This window comes from Hyla sarda, chromosome 9, assembly GCF_029499605.1.
Source record: "Hyla sarda isolate aHylSar1 chromosome 9, aHylSar1.hap1, whole genome shotgun sequence".
Lineage (NCBI taxonomy): Eukaryota > Metazoa > Chordata > Amphibia > Anura > Hylidae > Hyla > Hyla sarda.
Window position 1 is genome coordinate 43,690,950 of NC_079197.1, and position 21,207 is coordinate 43,712,156.

Sequence of the window (21,207 nt, forward strand, 5' to 3'; positions counted from 1 at the left end):
GTAGCTATAGACGCAGAATGACACTTCGAGGTATGTTTACACGGCCCTCTTTTTTGCTTATTACAGATATCTTTTCTATTGTACAACTTTGGAGAATTCGGAGGGCACAGTCTCTAAATCCTATCTATTATATGCAGTGGAATAGTGAGGACATGTTAGCAGTTCAGTGGCCGTAGCTGCTTTAATTAAATATCACTGCCCTGGTGCTAAGTGCAAAAGGTACTAGTATATCCAATAATATTGCTGAAGAAAATATAAAATATACTTGCACTCACCGGTCTTGTGATTCTTAGTATTCCGGATTATCTGTTGTAGATCTACAGGTCTCCCAGCACAACGGATAATCCGGAATACTAAGAATCACAAGACCGGTGAGTGCAAGTGTATTTTCTTCAGCAATATTATTAGATATCTTTTCTATGTATGAACACTCAGGTGGAGGGGGAGTGGGGGAAGTAAGCCACTCCTGAGAATAAAAGAACCCAACCTGACACCTCTCTTCCACCAATGTCTGTGTTGGGGGAGAGTCGGGGGTCACAGATACAAATTAGATGGTCACCAGTTTCACTATCCAACATGTATGGCCTGCTCTTTCTAGATTCTATAAATTAAACACTGATCAATACCTCAAATAGGAAAATAAAAAACAACTTGCAATAAAACAAGATTAATATTTGGAAGAATTAAAGATTCTCATAGGTATATATCAAAAGGTTTTATTGCAGGATCCATAGAGTTATGTACAGTGCAAGTCTCTTACAATAACATTAAACAGCAGAAAGTACTGATTCCATCGAGCCATATAAGGTTATTGTTTGACGTTTTTCGTTCTGAAGTCATTAATATTGCAGTATATAAAAAAAAAGTCTGTCGTCTTACTTTTCCCAGATTTAAAGTGTCGTGTGAACTTTACAGGAGGCTCTTTGTCAGCCAGTGTGCTTTTGCATGAAGACAAATGGAAATGAAGAAGAAAGTAAGAGAAATCTAGTCTAGACATATAAAAATGTATATAAAAAAAAAAAGAACAGAAAAGAAAAAAAGTTCAACAGTGTCCATGTTACATGTAGCATATTCCAAGCCTTCAAGGAGACTTTATGGCAACCGCTTAGCCAACACTGAACACTATGTGTAGACCCATGCTTACAGCCCTGTTATTTGTGGGGATTTTAGTCATCTCCACTAGCTCTAACTAGGGCCAATATGTGCCATCTAACTACAGATATCCTTTTCAAAGTGATTAGGTGCATCTCAAGCTCGGCTTTGTTCTCCAACCGAATGGATCAACATATCCTACACCAGTCTCTACATTCTGGAGGTCACCAATCTCTGTTTTCCATCTTATGAAGAGTTTATGGTCAAGCCGAACAGAGATGGTCCCTCTGACCAACATTGTACTCCACGGTTAGAGAACTCTTCCAGAAGCGGACTGTGGACTTCTTCAGCAGCTTCTGCGATTGTCTTGGCTTTGCGTTAAAAGCCTGACACCAAGAAAGGCAGGTTCCATAGCGGACAAGCTCTGTCTTGCTGGCACTCTTCTTAAAGAGTCCACGAACGGCTTCTCTCCCTCTTCTCTTGAAGAAAAGACAGCTGAGGAAGCCTGCTCTAGCCCTGGTACATCTCATGGTGCCAGTATAGGCTAGTCAACGACCCTCCAGGCCAAGGTGACACTTTAAAGAGGGGGGAAAAAAATCTCATTTTTTTCTCTTATTATCGAGGAGACGATTAGGAAAGTTCTGTGGCTCTGTCCACTCCATAGACAGAGCCACTTAAACTGCAGATCCGGCTGAGCGTGGTTGGGTTGCATGAAAAAAATCTAGGCTTGGGATCTCCCTCGTCTCATCTGAAGGAAGCCGGGATTGAAATTTTTTCATCTGTTCCGGGCTGGCCAGATTCTTTAGTAGACAATTCTCCCGTTCAAGCTGAGAATTTTTCTCCACCAGCTCTTTGATCTGCTCCTTCAGGACTTCCACCTCTTCCCGTACTGCATACATGAGATGGTTCTTTACCAAATCCTAGAGGACAAAGGAAAAAAAATAGACCTTAAATAGAGATGCCGAGTGGTAAGAGATAGCATATTTTACTTCCATACATACAGTAAAGCAGTGTATAGAAGAAAACCCAACTCCTGCTCAGTATAAGAACCAAGCACAGCACACAAGATTAACCCTTACATCAGTGTTTCCCAACCAGGGTGCCTCCAGATGTTGCAAAACTACAACTCCCAGCATGCCTGGACAGCCTTTGGCTGTCCAGGCATGCTGGGAGTTGTAGTTTTGCAACCAACACCTGGAGGCAAACACTGCCTTACATTGTCATAAAAGGCTTGCAAGGGAGCCACAAAATGCAACCACCTAATTTTTATTTAAATTTTTATTTTTTATTTTTTTTATAATTATTTTTTTTATTTTTTTTTTTGTTTTGTTTTATTACTTTGTGTAGGGCTGCTGTATAATTGCATTCATTTTTTTGTGTGGGTTTTTTCTGCCTGAATTCAAGTGTTCATACACATCCATTGTTCCATTTCCATGTTTTCCACATGTCTTTATTAAAGGGGTACTCCAGTGAAAAACTTTTTTTTTTTTTTTTTTTTTAAATCAATTTACAGATTTGTAAATTATTTCTATTAAAAAATCTTAATGCTTCCTGTACTTATTAGCTGCTGAATACTACAGTGGAAATTCTTTTCCGTTTGAAACACAGAGCTCTCTCTGTCCATTTTAGGTAGTGTCCAGGGTAATAGGAAATCCCCATAGCAAATATATGCTGTTCTGGACAGTTCATAAAATGGACAGAGATGTCAGCAGAGAGCACTGTGCTCGTGATGTCAGCAGACAGCTCTGTGTTTCAAAAAGAAAAGAATTTCCGCTGTAGTATTCAGCAGCTAATAAGTACAGGAAGGATTAAGATTTTTTAATAGCAGTAATTTACAAATCTGTTTAACTTTCTGGCACCAGTTGATTTAAAAAAAAAAAAATGTCACCGGAGTACCCCTTTAAGTGTGATACATGTGTGATACATGATACATGTGATGTTCCTAAGAAAGTATTTCAAGTTTGGATTTTATCCTGTGCGTTATGCCATGACTAAGGACCTGTAACAGTCCGAAACGTGTCGACTCCTGTCTCCTGCAAGTTTGTGTCTGCTGATCCTACAATAAAGTACCTGTCGTTTTACCACACTTGGCGCTGGACATTCCTTTGTTAATCTGGATGGGGGGTGTCATGACTCCCCGATGGCAGAGGTCGGGGGAAACAAGCATTGGGCATGATTCTTTGTTCTTACGGATATAAGTAGCCATAAGAGGGGTGTCTAGCAGAAGCTTCCTCTACTCTCGTCATTGAAAGCACATGCATATTATTTTTTATTTATTAGGCCATGGATGAAGTGACAATGTAATGAACCTAAGCAGGTTGATGTATTTACTGTAGCACCTCGCACAGTAGGTCAGTCATGCTGGAGTAAGAACAGAGAAGGCTCTATTGTTGGAACGTCTGCAGTTTCCTTCCTGAAGATGGGATTCCCACATTCCCAGCCTGGTATAGTCTGCTACACACTGCAGTCCTTCTCTGGCCAATAAGATCCCACAAACCTCAGCCGAGAAATCTGCTCAGCAACAAGCAGCAATTCGTCTTCCCCCCCCCCCCCCCCCCCCCACCACCTACACGTTAAACTGATGCAAATGCCTATGCACCAAATATCCATCATATGGAATCTATACTGGGACATATACTGGATTTTTTTACTCCCATCATAAAATAATCTATACGTGCACATTGTACAATACAATTCCTATTGTCTACATCGGTGTTTCCCAACCAGGGTGCCTCCAGCTGTTGCAAAACTACAACTCCCAGCATGCCCGGACAGCCGAATGCTGTCCGGGCATGCTGGGAGTTGTAGTTTTGCAACAGCTGGAGGCATCCTGGTTGGGAAACGCTGGTCGACATGTGGGTGCGTGATCTAAAATACGATATAAATGCAATACTCACCATGGCTTGCTCAATCTTGTTATCTATTGCAACAACACTGGCACCCGAAGCGCTGTAAATAGAAAAAAAAAATACACGTACATTAGCGTCAATGTAACAGCATAAGAAGACTATGATTTTTTTTTTATTTAATTTTTTAAGGCAAGCGGTGTAAATATAACCTATATAGTAGTTCACCTCTTATGCAATAGCCATACTAAGAGCACAGGACTATGCAGCGTGCGTATGTCCCCCGAGGGGTTAAACTGACAGCGCAGACAAAGCAATAGCCTCCTGCAAGACTGACAAACAAGGGAGGCGGAAACTGAGCTATTCCAGTCCAAACCAGGATAATCCTGCTGTAACCGACCAGCCCTCCCAGCAACAAAGCTCAGGCATGTCTGCTGTGCTACAGAATATCAAGATGGGATGTCACCCAATATAGCTATGGAAGAATGCAGTTACATAATAAAGAAACGGAGCGAGGACTCTATGCGGCACGACTTCCAATAGCCAGACACGCGTTCAAGTAGGACAATATAGCGTGCTTGTCATTTATGCACAATATATATATATTTATATATTTTTATATTATTATTAGTTTACATTTTTTTGTATTTTTTTTATATTGTGTGCATGAAACGGGTCGCTATTTTTTTTCCTACATTTATTTTTTACTTTGAAAATGAATTGTTTAAAAGTATAAAAATAAATAAAAATTGAATTATTTGTGCATAATAAAAAAAATAAAAAATAAAAGCGTGGATCAAGCATAAAAGATCAATTATCCTAGACACGGTAAATCCTATCCTCAAGGATAAATGGTTTATTTTAGATATTGTATACCCTATTAATCTATCCTATGGACACTATTGTCCTAAATATAAAACGTTCCATAGGGCATGCTAGGATCCAGAAACACAGCGTGCGGCAAGACACGGTTACACCTGCAGCAGTGGGTTTTCGCCGCAGCTTTAAAGAAATGGCGTAAAATAAAAAATAAATTAAATATTCAGAAACAACTCAATATTTACCTGTTATCCAGTTTTACGGATACGACGTCCGCTCCCAGAAGGGAGGAGAAGAAGGAGATGGAGAAATTGTGCAGCTCGTACACGGCCACCTCCATGGGGTATTTACACACTCCCGTACTCATGTTTGCAGGATGATAGGTCACTTTGGATTTCCACCCAAAAAAACAACGTGCTGCGCTTTTTTTTTTTTTTAAGCAGTCTGTACTGTATGAATGAGACGCCCTGCACCAAGCTCAGGCCTCCTTTGCTGATGCAACAAGCTCAGACTGAATGCTATTTCAGTGCCGCTCCTCCTTAAATAGCAATGGGTGGTGACATCATATGGTGTCATCCCTTCTATGCAAAATAGGCCGACTTCGTAAATCCCCCCCTCACCCCATCCTTCTCCAAACCACAGAGCTAATAAACAGCCTCAGTTCAGTGCAATATATTGACACACATTTGCAAAATAAGTTGCAGTATTTTTCCTCTGGACATGGCTTTGTGTTTTTGTGGAGTGGCACATGAGATACAAACTGATCGGAGCAGTCGTGTATGGCATCCTAGGCACACTATAAACCCTAGGTCTCCAAAGTGTGGGCCTCCAGCTGTTGCAGGACTACAACTTCCAGCATGCCCGGACAGCCAACGGCTGTCCGGGCATGCTGGGAGTTGTAGTTTTGCAACAGCTGGAGGTCCACACTTTGGAGACCACTGCGATAAACTGAATTTTTTATCTTTTTATCTAATATACTGTATTAGTTTTGCAACAGCTGGAGGTCCACACTTTGGAGACCACTGTCTAATCTTTTTATCTAATACACTGTATTAGTTTTGCAACAGCTGGAGGTCCATACTTTGGCCACTGCGATAAACTGAATTTTTTTGACCTTTTTATCTAATACACTGTATTAGTTTTGCAACAGCTGGAGGTCCACACTTTGGAGACCACTGCGATAAACTGAATTTTTTCTCTGATATACTGTATTAGTTTTGCAACAGCTGGAGGTCCACACTTTGGAGACCACTGCGATAAACTGAATTTTTTATCTTTTTATCTAATATACTGTATTAGATTTGCAACGGCTGGAGGTCCACACTTTGGAGACCACTGTCTAATCTTTTTATCTAATACACTGTATTAGTTTTGCAACAACTGGAGGTCCACACTTAGGCCACTGCGATAAACTGAATTTTTTTTTACCTTTTTATCTAATACACTGTATTAGTTTTGCAACAGCTGGAGGTCCACACTTTGGAGACCACTGGGATAAACTGAATTTTTTATCTGATATACTGTATTAGTTTTGCAACAGCTGGAGGTCCACACTTTGGAGACCACTGCGATAAACTGATTTTTAAAAATCTTTTTATCTAATATACTGTATTAGTTTTGCAACAGCTGGAGGTCCACACTTTGGAGACCACTGCGATAAACTGAATTTTTTATCTTTTTATCTAATATACTGTATTAGATTTGCAACGGCTGGAGGTCCACACTTTGGAGACCACTGTCTAATCTTTTTATCTAATACACTGTATTAGTTTTGCAACAACTGGAGGTCCACACTTAGGCCACTGCGATAAACTGAATTTTTTTTTACCTTTTTATCTAATACACTGTATTAGTTTTGCAACAGCTGGAGGTCCACACTTTGGAGACCACTGGGATAAACTGAATTTTTTATCTGATATACTGTATTAGTTTTGCAACAGCTGGAGGTCCACACTTTGGAGACCACTGCGATAAACTGATTTTTAAAAATCTTTTTATCTAATATACTGTATTAGTTTTGCAACAGCTGGAGGTCCACACTTTGGAGACCACTGCGATAAACTGAATTTTTTAATCTTTTTATCTAATATACTGTATTCTGTTTGAAACAGCTGGAGGGCCACACTTTGGAGACCACTGCGATAAACTGAACTTTTTATCTAATATACTGTATTAGTTTTGCAACAGCTGGAGGTCCACACTTTGGAGACCACTGTGATAAACTGAATTTTTTTTCTTTTTATCTAATATACTGTATTAGTTTTGCAACAGCTGGAGGTCCTCACTTTGGCCAAAGTAATAAACTGAATTTTTTATCTTTTTTTTATCTAATATACTGTAGCTGTTATAGAAGGGACCAGCATGTGTTTGCATAGAAAATAGAAAACTTGTAGGAATTTAGGGTATGTTCACACGTGCGGCTTTTGCTGCAGATTTTATTGCCGCAGATATCCTTACTCACTGATTACAAATCTGCAGCAAACTACGCAGCAATTTTGTTGACTTCTTCAAACTATATGTTGCCTTCTTTAAGTTGAATCGTGTTTATGGTCATGGCACAAAAACAGAACATTAGAACATTACTTAATTGGGAGCAATAGATAAGTGTTTAGGTGACAGTCCGTTTCACGCCATGTGACGTTGATTGGTCTCGGTAAGTCTGCAAGAGTAGTGCACACCTATAGCTATAGTCTCTTTTTTTTTTTTTACAGATGCTGAAAAAAGTCGCCAAGTAGGAAGAATATATATAGTATGAAGAATGTCACATATACAGTATGCACTAGAGTAGGCATTCCAAGCAGTGTGCCTCCAGCTGTTGCACAACTATAACTCCCAGCATGCCAAAGGCTGTCCGGTCATGCTGCGAGTTGTAGTTGTGCAACAGCTGGAGAGACACTTCTTAGGAAACCCTATACTAGGAGTACATATACTATGCAGCATTGCATTTTTTTGGAGGTTCCCCCTATACTGTACAATCGAATCTAATACACTTATTGACATAGTTTAAGGGATTGGCATATATCATTATTCAATCTTTGAGACCCCCATCAATCTTGAGAATTAAGGGGATGCTGCATTGATATAGTTTCTCTGGCCACCTGTGCACCCTATATACAGTACTTCAATGGGGCTGCACTGAAGTTCCCTGCACAATGGAGGGGGCTGGGGCAGGGGAAACAGTGAAGAAGACACTGTACCCCCTTCATTCTACGATCACTGGGGACCCCAAACATAGGACCCCCACCAAAGTAATAGCATGTCCTAACAATAGATGGAAAACCCCCAGCAAGGTATACCAATATATTAGGGCTCAAGTCCTGCAGGAACATGTGGGAACACATTATTTATATTGTGTAAAGTGAATTTTGAAATGCATTATTGTAATTTTGTAATTTGAAATAAAAAATAAAATAAAAAAAAAAACAAAAAATAAAAAACATTGTAAACTGTATGTCAAACGCATCATCATCCGGTTAGGCTGCATTCGCATCTCGTTTTTGCAATAAGGTTGCCGTATCTGGTTTCATTGAAAAAAACGTATGGAACCGTATTGCAAATCGTATATATAGACATTTCATTGTAAACCGGATGCCAACTGTAGCATCAGGTTGTGTACGTTTTGCATCACTTACGGTTTTATACAGTTTTTAACAGTACACCAAACCATAGTCTACTACGGTTTTGTGTCCGGGTCAAAAACCGTATCCAACCTGTATACGGTTATTTTAAAATGGAGTTCTATGGTAACCGTATGTGCGTACAGTTACATCCGGTTTGCACAATACGGTTTTTCATTTTTTTCTTGGAAATTCAATAAAAAGAAGAACTTTATTTAAATTGTTGACAAACATAAAACCGTATCCGTTTTTTTTTCAAGGAAAACGTATTAAAACGTATGCAAACGGACATCCGTTTTCAAACCTTATATGGTTTAAAAACGTGAGGAGGTATAAACGGTTGCATACGTTTCGGTCCGGTTTGGAGACATACGTTTTTTGAGCAGAAACGGGATTCGGGACCCGTGTTGCAAAAACAAAATGTGAATGCGGCCTAAGGGTGCTTTCACACCACGTTTTGTACTTACGGTTCCCGAATACGGCTGTGAGGAGGGGGGTGGGGCTTAATTGCAGCGCCCGCGTATTCGGGAACCGTATTTAATGCATGTCTATGAGCCGACCGTAGTGAACGGCAGCCTCCGGTCAGCTGCGTTTTCATATGCGGTTTCCCGACCGTAGGCAAAAACGCGGTTGACCACGCTTTTGCCTGCAGTCGGGAAACCGCATACGGCCGAAAACGCAGCTGACCGGAGGCTGCCGTTCACTCCGGTCGGCTCATAGACATACATTAAATACGGCTGAGTGCGGGCGCCGCAATTAAGTCCCGCCCCCCGCTCCTCCCAGCCGTATTCGGGAACCGTAAGTACAAAACGTGGTGTGAAAGCACCCTTAGTCCGTTTTGCATCTCACATACGGTTGTGTCCAGTTTTTTACCCGTACCCAAAACCGTAGTCTACCACGTTTCTTGGTCCCGTTGAAAAACTGTATTAAACCGTATACGTTTTTTTTTTAAACATGGGAGTCAATGGGAACCGTACAGAACTGTATGTGCGTACAGTTCCATCAGGTTTTCACCATATGGTTTTTGACTTTGCACAGTTTTTTTTTTCTTGGAATTTCAATCAGACAAGTGAAACTTTATTCAAAATGGAGTGAAAAGTTAAAAACTTGACATCATTTTTCAAACTGTATACAGTTTTCAACCGTATATGGGTTAAAATTTGTACACATTTTTTGATACAGTTTAGTCAGGTTTTGAGGAATCCGTTTTTCATCAAAAACCTGATGCAGGAACTGTATTGCAAAAACGTGGTGTGAATGCAGCCTTTTTTCTTTATGGCGGATTCTGCAACACAGTCTGGTGTCTTGTCCAAGGTATGCCTATACGTATGATCTAGGCTGCCATAGGTGTGCACGGTAGTAGTATGGATGTCGCAAAACAATGCAATGTATCTGAGCACCTTGTAAAAAGGAAGCACAAGAGTTAATAAATAATGGCTTAGGTTTTCTAGCATCCTATATACTGTACGTAAGTCTTATTATGGTGTTCTGCAAGAGAGGTGTGGTGGGCCGAGTATGTACATCAGCGTTTCCCAACCAGGGTGCCTCCAGCTGTTGCAAAACTACAACTCCCAGCATGCCCGGACAGCCGAAGGCTGTCCGGGCATGCTGGGAGTTGTCGTTTTGCAACAGCTGGAGGCACCCTGGTTGGGAAACGCTGATGTACATGACAGATAAATGTGTGAACATGCTGATGTTGCATGTTCTGGTGTAGAACGAAGTTCCAGATGTTCCGGTGTAGGACGTTGTTCCAGATGTCCCGGTGTAGGACGATGTTCCAGATGTTCCGGTGTAGGACAATGTTCCAGATGTTCTTATGTGGGGTTATAGGGGGAGATTTATCAAAACCTGTGCAGAGGAAAAGTTGCCCAGTTGCCCATACCAACCAATCAGATCGCTGCTTTCATTTTTAACAAGGCCTCTGCAAAAGGAAAGAAGCGATCTGATTGGTTGCTATGGGCAACTCAGCAACTTTTCCTCTGCACAGGTTTTGATAAATCTCCCCCACATAGAATACAGCAGATCATGGCGCATAATTCAGTGTCCTCATGCAGAGCGGTTTCGTGAACTGTATTACTAGAGACACATGCCGTCCCTTCCCCCACCATCCCCGAGACTTAAGTTCCTGGACATTAGTCTGCAGTTTCCCTCCATTTTATGCTGATCTCCGGCTCCCCCTGCTGGTGTCCCCCTGCCATCACCACAACATTAACCGCTCCAAAGTCTTGTTTACACAGCGGCTGAGAAGAACACAATGTTCTCCTTAGATATGGTATAGCCAAAACAATCGGCAGCACAAATTCACTGTAACCTTCCATCCAAACCAGATACAATGTGTTTTCAAGTCTGTTCTGTTAGGTGTGGTCACCCCCGACGTGACCTCTTTTTTAGAATGCAGATCCAGGGATTAAGTAAGATTATTTTGCACTGTAAGCAGTTTTCACAATGGATATGAATAGCGCATAGAAATTTTCCATCGATAGTGTATATTTGTACTGCAGAAGATACATATACAGGGAACAGGACAGCTTGTTCATATTGGCAGTACTATAAGGAGGGTGAGTCCATATGTACCAAGGGTAGATTAACCCCTTAATGACGCAGGGTATTTTCCGTTTTTGCATTTTCATTTTTTCCTCATCACCTTCTAAAAATCATAACCCTTTCAATTTTGCACCAAAAAATCCATATGATGGCTTATTTTTTGCGCCACCAATTCTACTTTGCAGTGACATTAGTCATTTTACCCAAAAATCCATGGTGAAACAGAAAAAAAAAAAAGAATTGTGTGACAAAACTGAAGAAAAATGCCATTTTGTAACTTTTGGGGGCTTCCGTTTCTATGCAGTGCATTTTCCGGTAAAAATGACACCTTCTCTTTATTCTGTAGGTCCTCACGGTTAAAAGGATACCCTACTTATATAGGTTTGATTTTTTCGTACTTCTGGAAAAAATCCTAACTACATGCAGGATAATGTATACGTTAAAAAATGTCCTCTTCTGACCCCTATAACTTTTTTATTTTTCAGCATATGGGGAAGTTTGAGGGCTCATCTTTTGCACCGTGATCTGACGTTTTTATTGGTATCATTTTTGTTTTGATTGGACTTTTTGATCACCTTTTTATTCCGTTTTTTATGGTCTAAAAAGTGACCAAAAGTATGCTATTTTGGACTTTGGAATTTTTTTACGTGTACGCCATAGACCGTGCGGATTAATTAACATCATATTTTTATAGTTTGGACATTTACGCCCGTGGCGATACCATATTTTTATTTACACAGTTTTGTTTTTTATTGGGAAAAGGGGGGTGATTCTGACTTTTATTATGGGTTAAATGATCTTTATTAACACTTTATTTTATTTATTATTATTTTTTTTTGCAGTGTTATAGTTCCCATAAGGGGCTATAACACTGCACACACTGATCTTCTACAAAGATCGCTGCCAGGCAATAGCCGGGCATTGATCAGTGTTATCGCCGCTCGACTGCTCCTGCCTGGATCTCAGGCACAGAGCAGTCATACTGTGGACACACACACTCGGCACGACTGACCTCAGCAAAGACTTGGTGCAAAAGAGCAAGAAGCTAGCTCCACCCAGGATTATATGGGGGAGACTAGCAGGGAGCCCATAGGTTACTCTTTGGATCACCTGGTCACTGGTACCTCCTGGGTAACAATCACATGACATATCACATGGTATAACTCTTATAGTGATAACACATTTTATACAGTAAAACATATTTATAATGGGGGAAACTAATGCAGGGGGCCCTGGGGACACTGAAGGAGGCTGCCTGACAGGGCAGTGGAAGGTACAGGGTAACACCTCCCGTACTGGGCCACCACACGTGTCTGTATGTGTTTGTGTGCGTGCATGTGTATGTGTGTGTATATGTGTATCCATGTGTCTGTATGTGTACATGTATCTATTCGTGTATATATGTGTGCATGTGTCTGTATGTGTTTATGTGCGTGCATGTGTATGTGTGTGTATATGTGTATCCATGTGTCTGTGTGTGTACATGTATCTATTCGTGTATATATGTGTGCATGTGTCTGTATGTGTTTATGTGCGTGCATGTGTATATGTGTATCCATGTGTCTGTGTGTGTACATGTATCTATTCGTGTATATATGTGTGCAAGTGTCTGTATTTGTTTATGTGCGTGCATGTGTGTGTATATTTGTATCCATGTGTCTGTGTGTGTACATGTATCTATTCGTGTATATATGTGTGCATGTGTCTGTATGTGTTTATGTGCGTGCATGTGTGTGTATATGTGTATCCATGTGTCTGTGTGTGTACATGTATCTATTCGTGTATATATGTGTGCATGTGTCTGTATGTGTTTATGTGCGTGCATGTGTATATGTGTGTATATGTGTATCCATGTGTCTGTATGTGTACATGTATCTATTCGTGTGTGCATGTGTCTGTATTTGTTTATGTGCGTGCATGTGTATATGTGTATATATGTGTGCATGTGTCTGTATGTGTCTGTGTGCATATATCTGTTCGTATATATATATATATATGTGTGTGCATGCGGCTGTGTGTGTGCATGTGTGCGTCCATGTGTGTTTCTGTGTGCATGTGTGTGTATGCATGTCTGTTTGCATGTGTGTGTTTCTGTGTGTTAGTATGTGCATATCTGTGTGTGTGTCTGTGTGTGAGGGGGGGGGGGTATCTGTTTGTATGTGTCTGAATAAATATTTATGTTTGTGTATGAGTGCGTACCCGTGTGTGTACTGTATGTCTGTGTGTATGGGGGATATCTGTATGTGTGTATCTGAATAAATATGCATGTTAAGCTGCACCTGACTTAAACATTAGAATAAATACACATTGGCGCACTGTTCTTCATGTTCGCAATGTCAAGCTGATTTTTAATGCTAATATCTGCTAGGTTTTTCTAGTCCATGCAAAGTGACAGCCGGGCTTGTCCTTGTCTGCCACCTGGTGGCAGACATCAGTGATGCAGCTGACAATAAATTGCTCTTTGCTAGGCTTCCAGTGTAGGTTCTCTTTATTATAGCAATTATTCATTGACCTAATTTCATTGTGAAACACCTTGGTATGACAGAGACAACATAAGAGATCTAATCCCCGCAACACTAATAATGTTGTTATGCTGAGCAAGACTAATGGGTTATGAGCAACCCTCACCCAGATACTGTACAATGTATCATCTCCTAATGCTAGTTATTGTCTCAAAATGTTTTTTACCTGGATCCCTTTTTTACCTACATTCAAATTTTTCCCCAATGCATTAGAGCAGTATTTCCAAACATTGGTGCCTCCAGCTGTTGCAAAACTACAACTCCCAGCATCCCGGACAGCCTTTGGCTGTCCGGGCATGCTGGGAGTTGTAGTTTTGCAAAAACCGGAGGTACCCTGGTTGGGAAACACTGCTGCATATAAAGGTCAATGGGGCAAATTTACTAAAACTGTCCAATTTTTATACAATGTAAATTTACAAACAGTTTTACCACTGAAAATTTGCCAGAATTCTGCCAAAATTTGCTCCAGATATCTGGCTCAAATGCTGTGTGTCACATTTGTTATGACATCTGACAAAGGGTTGTCGCTTTGGTAAAAAGATATTTGGGGGGGGGGGGGGACGTATGCAAAATGGGAGTTTAGATGAATTTGTTTGCAACATTTTTGAGCGGCCTGATGCAATCCAGTGGTGACGAAATGCGCATAGTAGAAAAGTGTACTGAAAACAATGCGCCAAATTCATCATCCATCATGCAACAAAATGAGTGCACAATAGAAAGGTGGGGATAAGGAAGGCCCAAATGGTAGACAAAAAAAAAATGCACCAAACTTATCACAGGGAATCGAGCTGTGATTTTGGCACAATTGCACTGGTAAAGCTCCCCCCAATATGTCTAAGGCCCCATTCACGTGGTGGAACATTCGCCCGGAAAAACTCTAGAACAATCCGAGGCTAGGACTGCTCGAAAATGCGCCCCCTCCACAGACAGCAATGTTCATTCTTCCTGCGTAGTCCGGAATTTGAATTACCTGAAATTCTGCAGTGTGCGCTGTGCAGCAGATTCCCATTCCCGTTCCCATTTTTCTGCCGGATTCCGCTTGGAAATTTGCCCATGTGAATGGGCCCTTTGGATAGGAATTCTGCAGTTTTTCTGCGCTGACTAGTTTGAAGATGAATTCTAATAAGCATTAGTTGAAGGATTTACCTGCGGTCTATAAATGGATTTTATAGTCGTAGATCCACAAAGGTGGATAAAGAAAAAAACGCTCCAATGGGCTTCCCCGTGTTATAGTAGATGAGAGCCGGATCAATGAGAGGATTCGGATTAGCGGATGTAGAATAGGAAAGTAAATGTATTAAAGCAGTGCTAGGACTACGCGTTTCAAGGGGTGGGAACCCCTCTTCATCAGGTCCAATCCCTATATATGGATTTACTATTGTGCCGATGATAGAAGAACGGGTGACACAGGGTGATACAGCGCCGGCCTCGCACACAGGCGTGCACAGGAATGATTGCCAAGCAATTATATAATAACAGGAGTGTTTTGGAAATAAGGTCACGCACTAACATGTAATTGGAGCAGCCTGTGAGTAAAGCCAGCGGAATGTTAATCTCCAGACAGAGAAATACGGGTAAAGCTCACAATACCAATACCTTCATATTGTCTGCGGACCATACAGTGTCAAGGTTTAGTCCCAGGTATTAGACAATCTGCTGTATAGACCGTTCGGGCAAGAAGATGCACAGCGACATTGGCCAGGGCCAGCCTTGAGCAAGATTTGGTGCCGAATATGCCAATTAACAATAAATAATTAAATAAATAATAATTATTCTATTTAAGGGGGTACTCTGGTAGAAAACTTTTTATTTATTTTTAATTTTTTTTAAATTAACTGGTGCCAGAAAGTTAAACAGATTTGTAAATGACTTCTATTAAAAAATTAATTAATTAGCTGCTGAATACTACAGAGGAAATTATTTTCTTTTTTTGAACACAGAGCTCTCTGCTGACATCATGACCACAGTGCTCTCTGCTGACATCATGACCACAGTGCTCTCTGCTGACATCTCTGTCCATTTTAGGAACTGCCCAGAGCAGCCTATATGTTTGCTATGGGGATTTTTTTCCTACTCTGGACAGTTCTTAAAATGGACAGAGGTGTCAGCAGAGATCACTGTGCTCATGATGTCAGCAGAGAGCTCTGTGTTCCAAAAAGAAAAAAAATTTCCTGGCACCGGTTGATTTAAAAAAAAAAAAAAGTTTTCCACCGGAGTACCCCTTTAAAAATCCAATATTGCTGATTTCGCCTCAGATCTGCCACATTTCTGCACCAAAGTCCTCAACAGTGGTGAGTTATTAAAGATTTATTACAGAACTGCAGAAAATTCTTATTTGGACATTTATATTTTGAGTACAGTCTAGTAGAAAACTCTGTCGGCAGTGCTACAACCGAACACACACCTGTGCATTTGGAGATCTGTCCATAAATCTGTGGAAAACAGTCTGTATACTAGCAATAGAGATGAGAAACCAGGGCACTGGGACTACTGGAACACTTGTGCTTCTTTATTAAAGGGGTACTCCACTGGAAAACATTCTTTTTTTCTTAAATCAACTGGTGCCAAAAAGTTAAACAGATTTGTAAATTACTTCTATTTAAAAAATCTTAATCCTTCCAGTACTTATCAGCTGCAGTATGATCCACAGTAAGTTATTTTCTTTCTGAATTTCCTTTCTGTCTGACCACAGTGCTCTCTGCTGACACCTCTGCCCATTTTAGGAACTGTCCAGAGTAGGAGCAAATCCCCATAGCAAACCTATCCTGCTCTGGACAGTTCCTGAAATGGACAGAGATGTCAGCAGAGAGCACTGGGGTAAGACAGAAAGGAAATTCAAAAAGAAAATAACTTCCTGTGGAGCATATAGCAGCTGATAAGTACTGGAAGGATTAAGATTTTTAAATATAAGTCTTTTACAAATCTGTTTAACCTTCTGGCACTAGTTGATTTAAAAAAAAATGTTTTCCAGGTGAGTACCCCTTTAATACATGGGAATATAAAGACACTGGGAGCGATGGCGGAAGGACGGTACAATGACAGTTTTGCCTTGGTAGGGGCCAGCTGAAGCTGCAGTTAGCGGTCCGAGTGCCATGGTTTCTCACAGGGGTGTGGAAATTTTATAAACTGCTTGTCCATGGGACTAAAATGGAGCAAAATCTACTTGTCCCTCATGACGATCCACTTGTCCTGCGCAATTTTCGCTTTTACACTCTCTTTTTTTCCTCCTCGCCCTATAATAGTCATAACTAACTACTATAATGATACCTTTTAATTGTTCCATAACATATTCTCCGAAACAAAAACAAAAAAATATTGGTGAAGTGAAATTGAAATAGTAAAAGATAATTAAGCAAATTTGGTGGTTTTCTTTTCTACGCCATTTACCTTGTGGTTGAGTTAACCTGTTATTTTTAATTACTTTTATTATTTTTAATTTTACATTACTTTAGGCCGCCTGATTACAGCAATACCAGATTTGTATAGTTTCTGTCATGTTTTACTAATTTAAAAAAAAACTCTGAACTTTTTAGAATTTTTTTTAATTGCCATTTTCTGACCCCTGTAGATTTATTTTAATTTTTTTGCATACGAGGCTGTATTAGGACAATTTTTTTGCGCCATAATCAGTTTTTTTGGCATTTTTTGCGCCATAATCTGCCATTTTGGCATTGATCTGACTTTTTAAGCGCTTTTAACTTTTTTTCTTGGATATTATAAAAATTGCAATTCTGTGGTTTGGTATATATTTTTTTTTTTACATTTACCGTACATAATTTTCTGGACGGGATACATAATGTTATATTTTAATATTTCCTACAAATGCACAAATGCAGCGATACTAAATATATTTATTTTTATTATGTTTACATGTTTTTATATAGGAAAAGGGGGTGATTTGAACTTTTTATATGGAAGGAGGAATCTTAGGAGGAATTTTAGGAGGAGTTCTATTGAACTCTATTAATCTGTGAGCTCTGTGATCCCTTGATAGAGCCTAGCCCAGCCAGACAGTGCCACGGACACCAGGGAATCAGAGGTAAGCCCTCCAGTTACCTCTATAGTGGATCGCCCACCAACCCCCCGCAATCGCGCTGCGGGGGAGGGGGGGAGGCGATCCACCCCACTAGCCCACCTGGGAGCATTCACATGTCCCTTCAGACGCCACTGTCAGCTTTGACTGCGGAGATCTAAAGGGTTACTAGCCAGCCGCGGCAATCGCAGCATGCTTGCTATTAGCAGCTGCCCCCAGCTACTGAAAACAGCTTGGGGCTGCAGAGTATGGAGCGAGCAGGAGTCCGAAGCCTTCTCATACACCCCTCTGAGCACCGCCGTGCATGTCGGGGGCTTTCAGGTCCGGCCCTGCTAAGGGCCTGAAAAACTCACCTGCATGTCCCGGGTGTCGGGCGATAGGAATTCCACATATCTGTTCTCATCTCTATTGCAAGTATATTTTGAGTACAAACAAGGGGGCTTTTGCATCCGAAACACGTCACTTCCTCTTTGTTCGCCTGTCCTATAGTGATTTTATTTGATCGAATAAAGTTATTAGTTATATGCACGAGCAGCCATGCTGGATTACAGGTTTTTTTGTTTGTTTTTTTATCATATTTGAACATAGCATATTTAGTTATGAGATAGCAGTTCACCTGTCATTTCTACCAAAGAACACCAAACCATGGATAGAAGAAAAGTGTCAGATCTGAGGGGGTACTTATACCCAGATTACATGCACACCCCCACTCCATTCATTGTCTATGGAGCTGGCGAAGATAGCCAAACATTGTTCTCTGGATAGGAAATAAAAGTTTTAATTAGAAATACCCCTTTAGGGTAGGGCCACATGTAGCACATCCGCAGCTACAAATTTGGGATATGCTGAATATGTTACTACCCATTCTGCAGAGGACAATCTGTAAGAAGGATTTCAGCTGTATGAAACCCACTGCGGATGCGCTACGTGTGACCCTAACCTCCACGTAAATGCAGAAAAAAAAGTATTTATGCTGTTTTAATTTATGGTCACCATAAATAACATACTATATGGTAAAGGTGATCACGGTTACAGGGATAACACATATGTCTAGGTCATTTTCTGCATCATAATGTTTATTTAATAGAATGGATTGTTTAGCGGAAATTATTATTATTTTTTTTTCGTCCCAAGTTGGTTTCAAAATAAAAAACACTCATCTTCCCAAATCCCCCACCGCTGCCATCCGCATGGTCCCTGACCCTGCTGCTGAGCATTACTCGCTTTCCTCTTTTAGCACACAGCCAATCGCTGGTTTAGCAGGCGTTTCCTGAAGGACCTTAAGTTCTTTTATATTTTTAGGCCAGCCTAGGGACAAAAAAAATTGGCACCAGACAATGCCTTTAAAACTTTTTTTTTTGTTGTGATTGTTTTTGCATTTTCTGTTTACGTTATTGTGTTATGCCAAGAGTTCCACTTGACGGAGAAGCGATAATATAGTGGGAAGCGGAAAGACTTCTACAGGAGGAAAGTGCAGCTGTCCGTACGTCTTAGTCCACACCGAGCAATAAACATCTAGAGGTCACCAGTGTGCGAGGAGTCACGAAAAAAACAGGTTATCTTTCATCGTGTCGCTCTGTGAGCCCAGATTATTAATAGCATTCACACTGCAAAAGAATGGCAGCAGGAAGGAGGCCTATTATTGTTATTGTTACAGCGCCAGGAATTCCCTGGTACATACATACAGTGGGGCAAAAAAGTATTTAGTCAGCCACCGATTGTGCAAGTTCTCCCACTTAAAAAGATGAGAGAGGCCTGTAATTTTCATCATAGGTAAACCTCAACTATGAGAGACAGAATGGGGGGGGGGGGGGGGGGGGATACATGAATTTACATTGTAGGATTTCTAATGAATTATTGGTAAATTGCTCTTTAAAATAAGTATGTGGTCACCTACAAACAAGCAAGATTTCTGGCTCTCACAGACCTGTAACTTCTTCTTTAAAGGGGTACTCCACCCCTAGACATCTTATCCCCTGTCCAAAGGATAGAGGATAAGATGTCTGATCGCGGGGGTCCCGCCGCTGGGGTGGTGAAGCCCGTGAAAATACCCCACCAAAGTGTCTCAATGCAGGGACAGCTGGGGACCCCCGCAATGTAGCATGCGGCGCCCACCTGTTTCTGGTCCGGAAGCGCTGGAGGGTCTGGGTCCCGACCTCGGGAATGGAAGTTCGTGACATCACGCCCCGTCCCCTCAATGCAAGTCTATGGGAGGGGTCATCACGCCCCCTCCCATAGACGTGCATTGAGGGGACGGGGCGTGACGTCACACAGGGGCCCCCTCCAATAGACTTGCATTGAGGGGACGGGGCGTGACGTCACACGGGGGCAGAGTCGTGACGTCACGAACTTCCGTTCCCGTGGTCGGGACCCAGACCCTCCAGCGCTTCCGGACCAGAAACAGGTGGGCGCCGCATGCTACATTGCGGGGGCCCCCAGCTGTCCCTGCATTGAGACACTTTGGTGGGGTATTTTCACGGGCTTCACCACTGCTCCTTCCATTCAGTTTATTTACACACCGCCATAGGCACATACATGCAAACTTCATGGATAGGTAGTCATTTGCACTTTACATGCACTTGCAGTAAGTTTTATTGTACTTATAATTTATTCATGGTTGCACATATATTTTCTGATTAGGTTCAGGATTGTGGTCGTGTTTTTTTCCTGTGATTCCCTCATTTCTTTGTCCAGTATTTCCATCTATTATTCATATACATTGCATGCGTATACAGGACAGGGGCTGTAGTTTGCTATTGTAGCATGAGATAGGGGGTTGAGTAAGGATCACATTCCTCTACTCTATGTATCTTTCATGTTTTTAATTGTTTTTAAATTTGTGAGTCCTTTCTTTTGTATGCCTATTGTGCAATAATAAATTTACATATATTTTCCATGTTTTTTCTTCTTACACTTTGTTGCAATTTTGGTAATCAGTTTTTGCACCCCCAGTACGTAATTTGCTGTGCCCATCTTTTCTTGTGTTACAAGACCAAAGAGCTGTCGAAGGACACCAGAAACAAAATTGTAGACCTGCACCAGGCTGGGAAGACTGAATCTGCAATAGGCAGGCAGCTTGGTGTGAAGGGAAAAAATTATGGCTTTTGCTTTAAAGGGTAACTCTCATAAAAAATTTTTTTTGCTATTGCACTCCTTATGGTAAATAAGAAAATATTTCTAATATACTTTGTTTAAAAAAAATGAGGTTTTCTATGTTTTATTTGTGCTTAAAAAAGCTCAAGAGCACATTTCCCCCATCTTATACACAGACTTAGGACCAAGGTCCACACACAGAAAGTGCAGCCTGGAGTGCTGAGTGGGGGGGGGGGGGGTGTCCAGCCTCATCCAATCATAGCTCCTCTGACACTTAACTGCCATATGCTGTTGGTTGGACACACCCCCCTCAACACTCCAGGCTGCACTTCCTGTGTTTGGGCTTCGGTCCAAAGTTTGTGTATGGGATGGGGGAAATGTGCTCTTGAGCTTGAAGGGTTACTCCACTACCCAGCGTCCGGAACATTGAACTCAATTTTCTGGACAATGGGGAGCAGAGTGATCCTTTAAAAAAAAAAAAAAAAAAAAAGCGTTTTTCGCGCCATTGTGGCGTCACTTATTTGGCGTCACTCAATGGGGGAGATTTATCAAAAACTGTGCAGAGGAAGAATGGTGCAGTTGTCCATGGCAACCAATCAGATTGCTTCTTTCATTTTTAAAGAGACTTGTTAAAAATGAAA

At 41.1% G+C, this 21,207-nt stretch overlaps 1 protein-coding gene and 1 long non-coding RNA gene across 3 annotated transcripts in view; both read right to left on the bottom strand.

Annotated features, from left to right (window-relative positions):
- Positions 1-687: 687 nt before the first annotated feature.
- The window catches only part of TSC22D3 (TSC22 domain family member 3), a 73,508-nt gene continuing 52,988 nt past the window's right edge, over positions 688-21,207 (bottom strand). Inside the window, exons 1-3 of one of the 2 annotated variants that reach the window (XM_056538844.1) lie at positions 5,003-5,273; positions 3,990-4,041; positions 690-2,012 (exon numbers count right to left, since the gene is read on the bottom strand). In XM_056538844.1, the coding sequence (XP_056394819.1) occupies positions 1,767-2,012; positions 3,990-4,041; positions 5,003-5,124 (420 nt within the window). In that variant the 5' untranslated portion in view covers positions 5,125-5,273 and the 3' untranslated portion in view covers positions 690-1,766. Of the gene's footprint in view, positions 2,013-3,989; positions 4,042-5,002; positions 5,274-21,207 lie in introns of those variants that run through there. The other variant, XM_056538843.1, reaches the window with a different exon arrangement.
- LOC130290779 (uncharacterized) lies at positions 5,706-7,524 on the bottom strand. The gene is made up of 3 exons (XR_008847694.1): positions 6,586-7,524; positions 6,186-6,501; positions 5,706-6,101 (listed from the first exon to the last, which is right to left on the bottom strand). It is a non-coding gene; the product is annotated as an uncharacterized LOC130290779 (long non-coding RNA).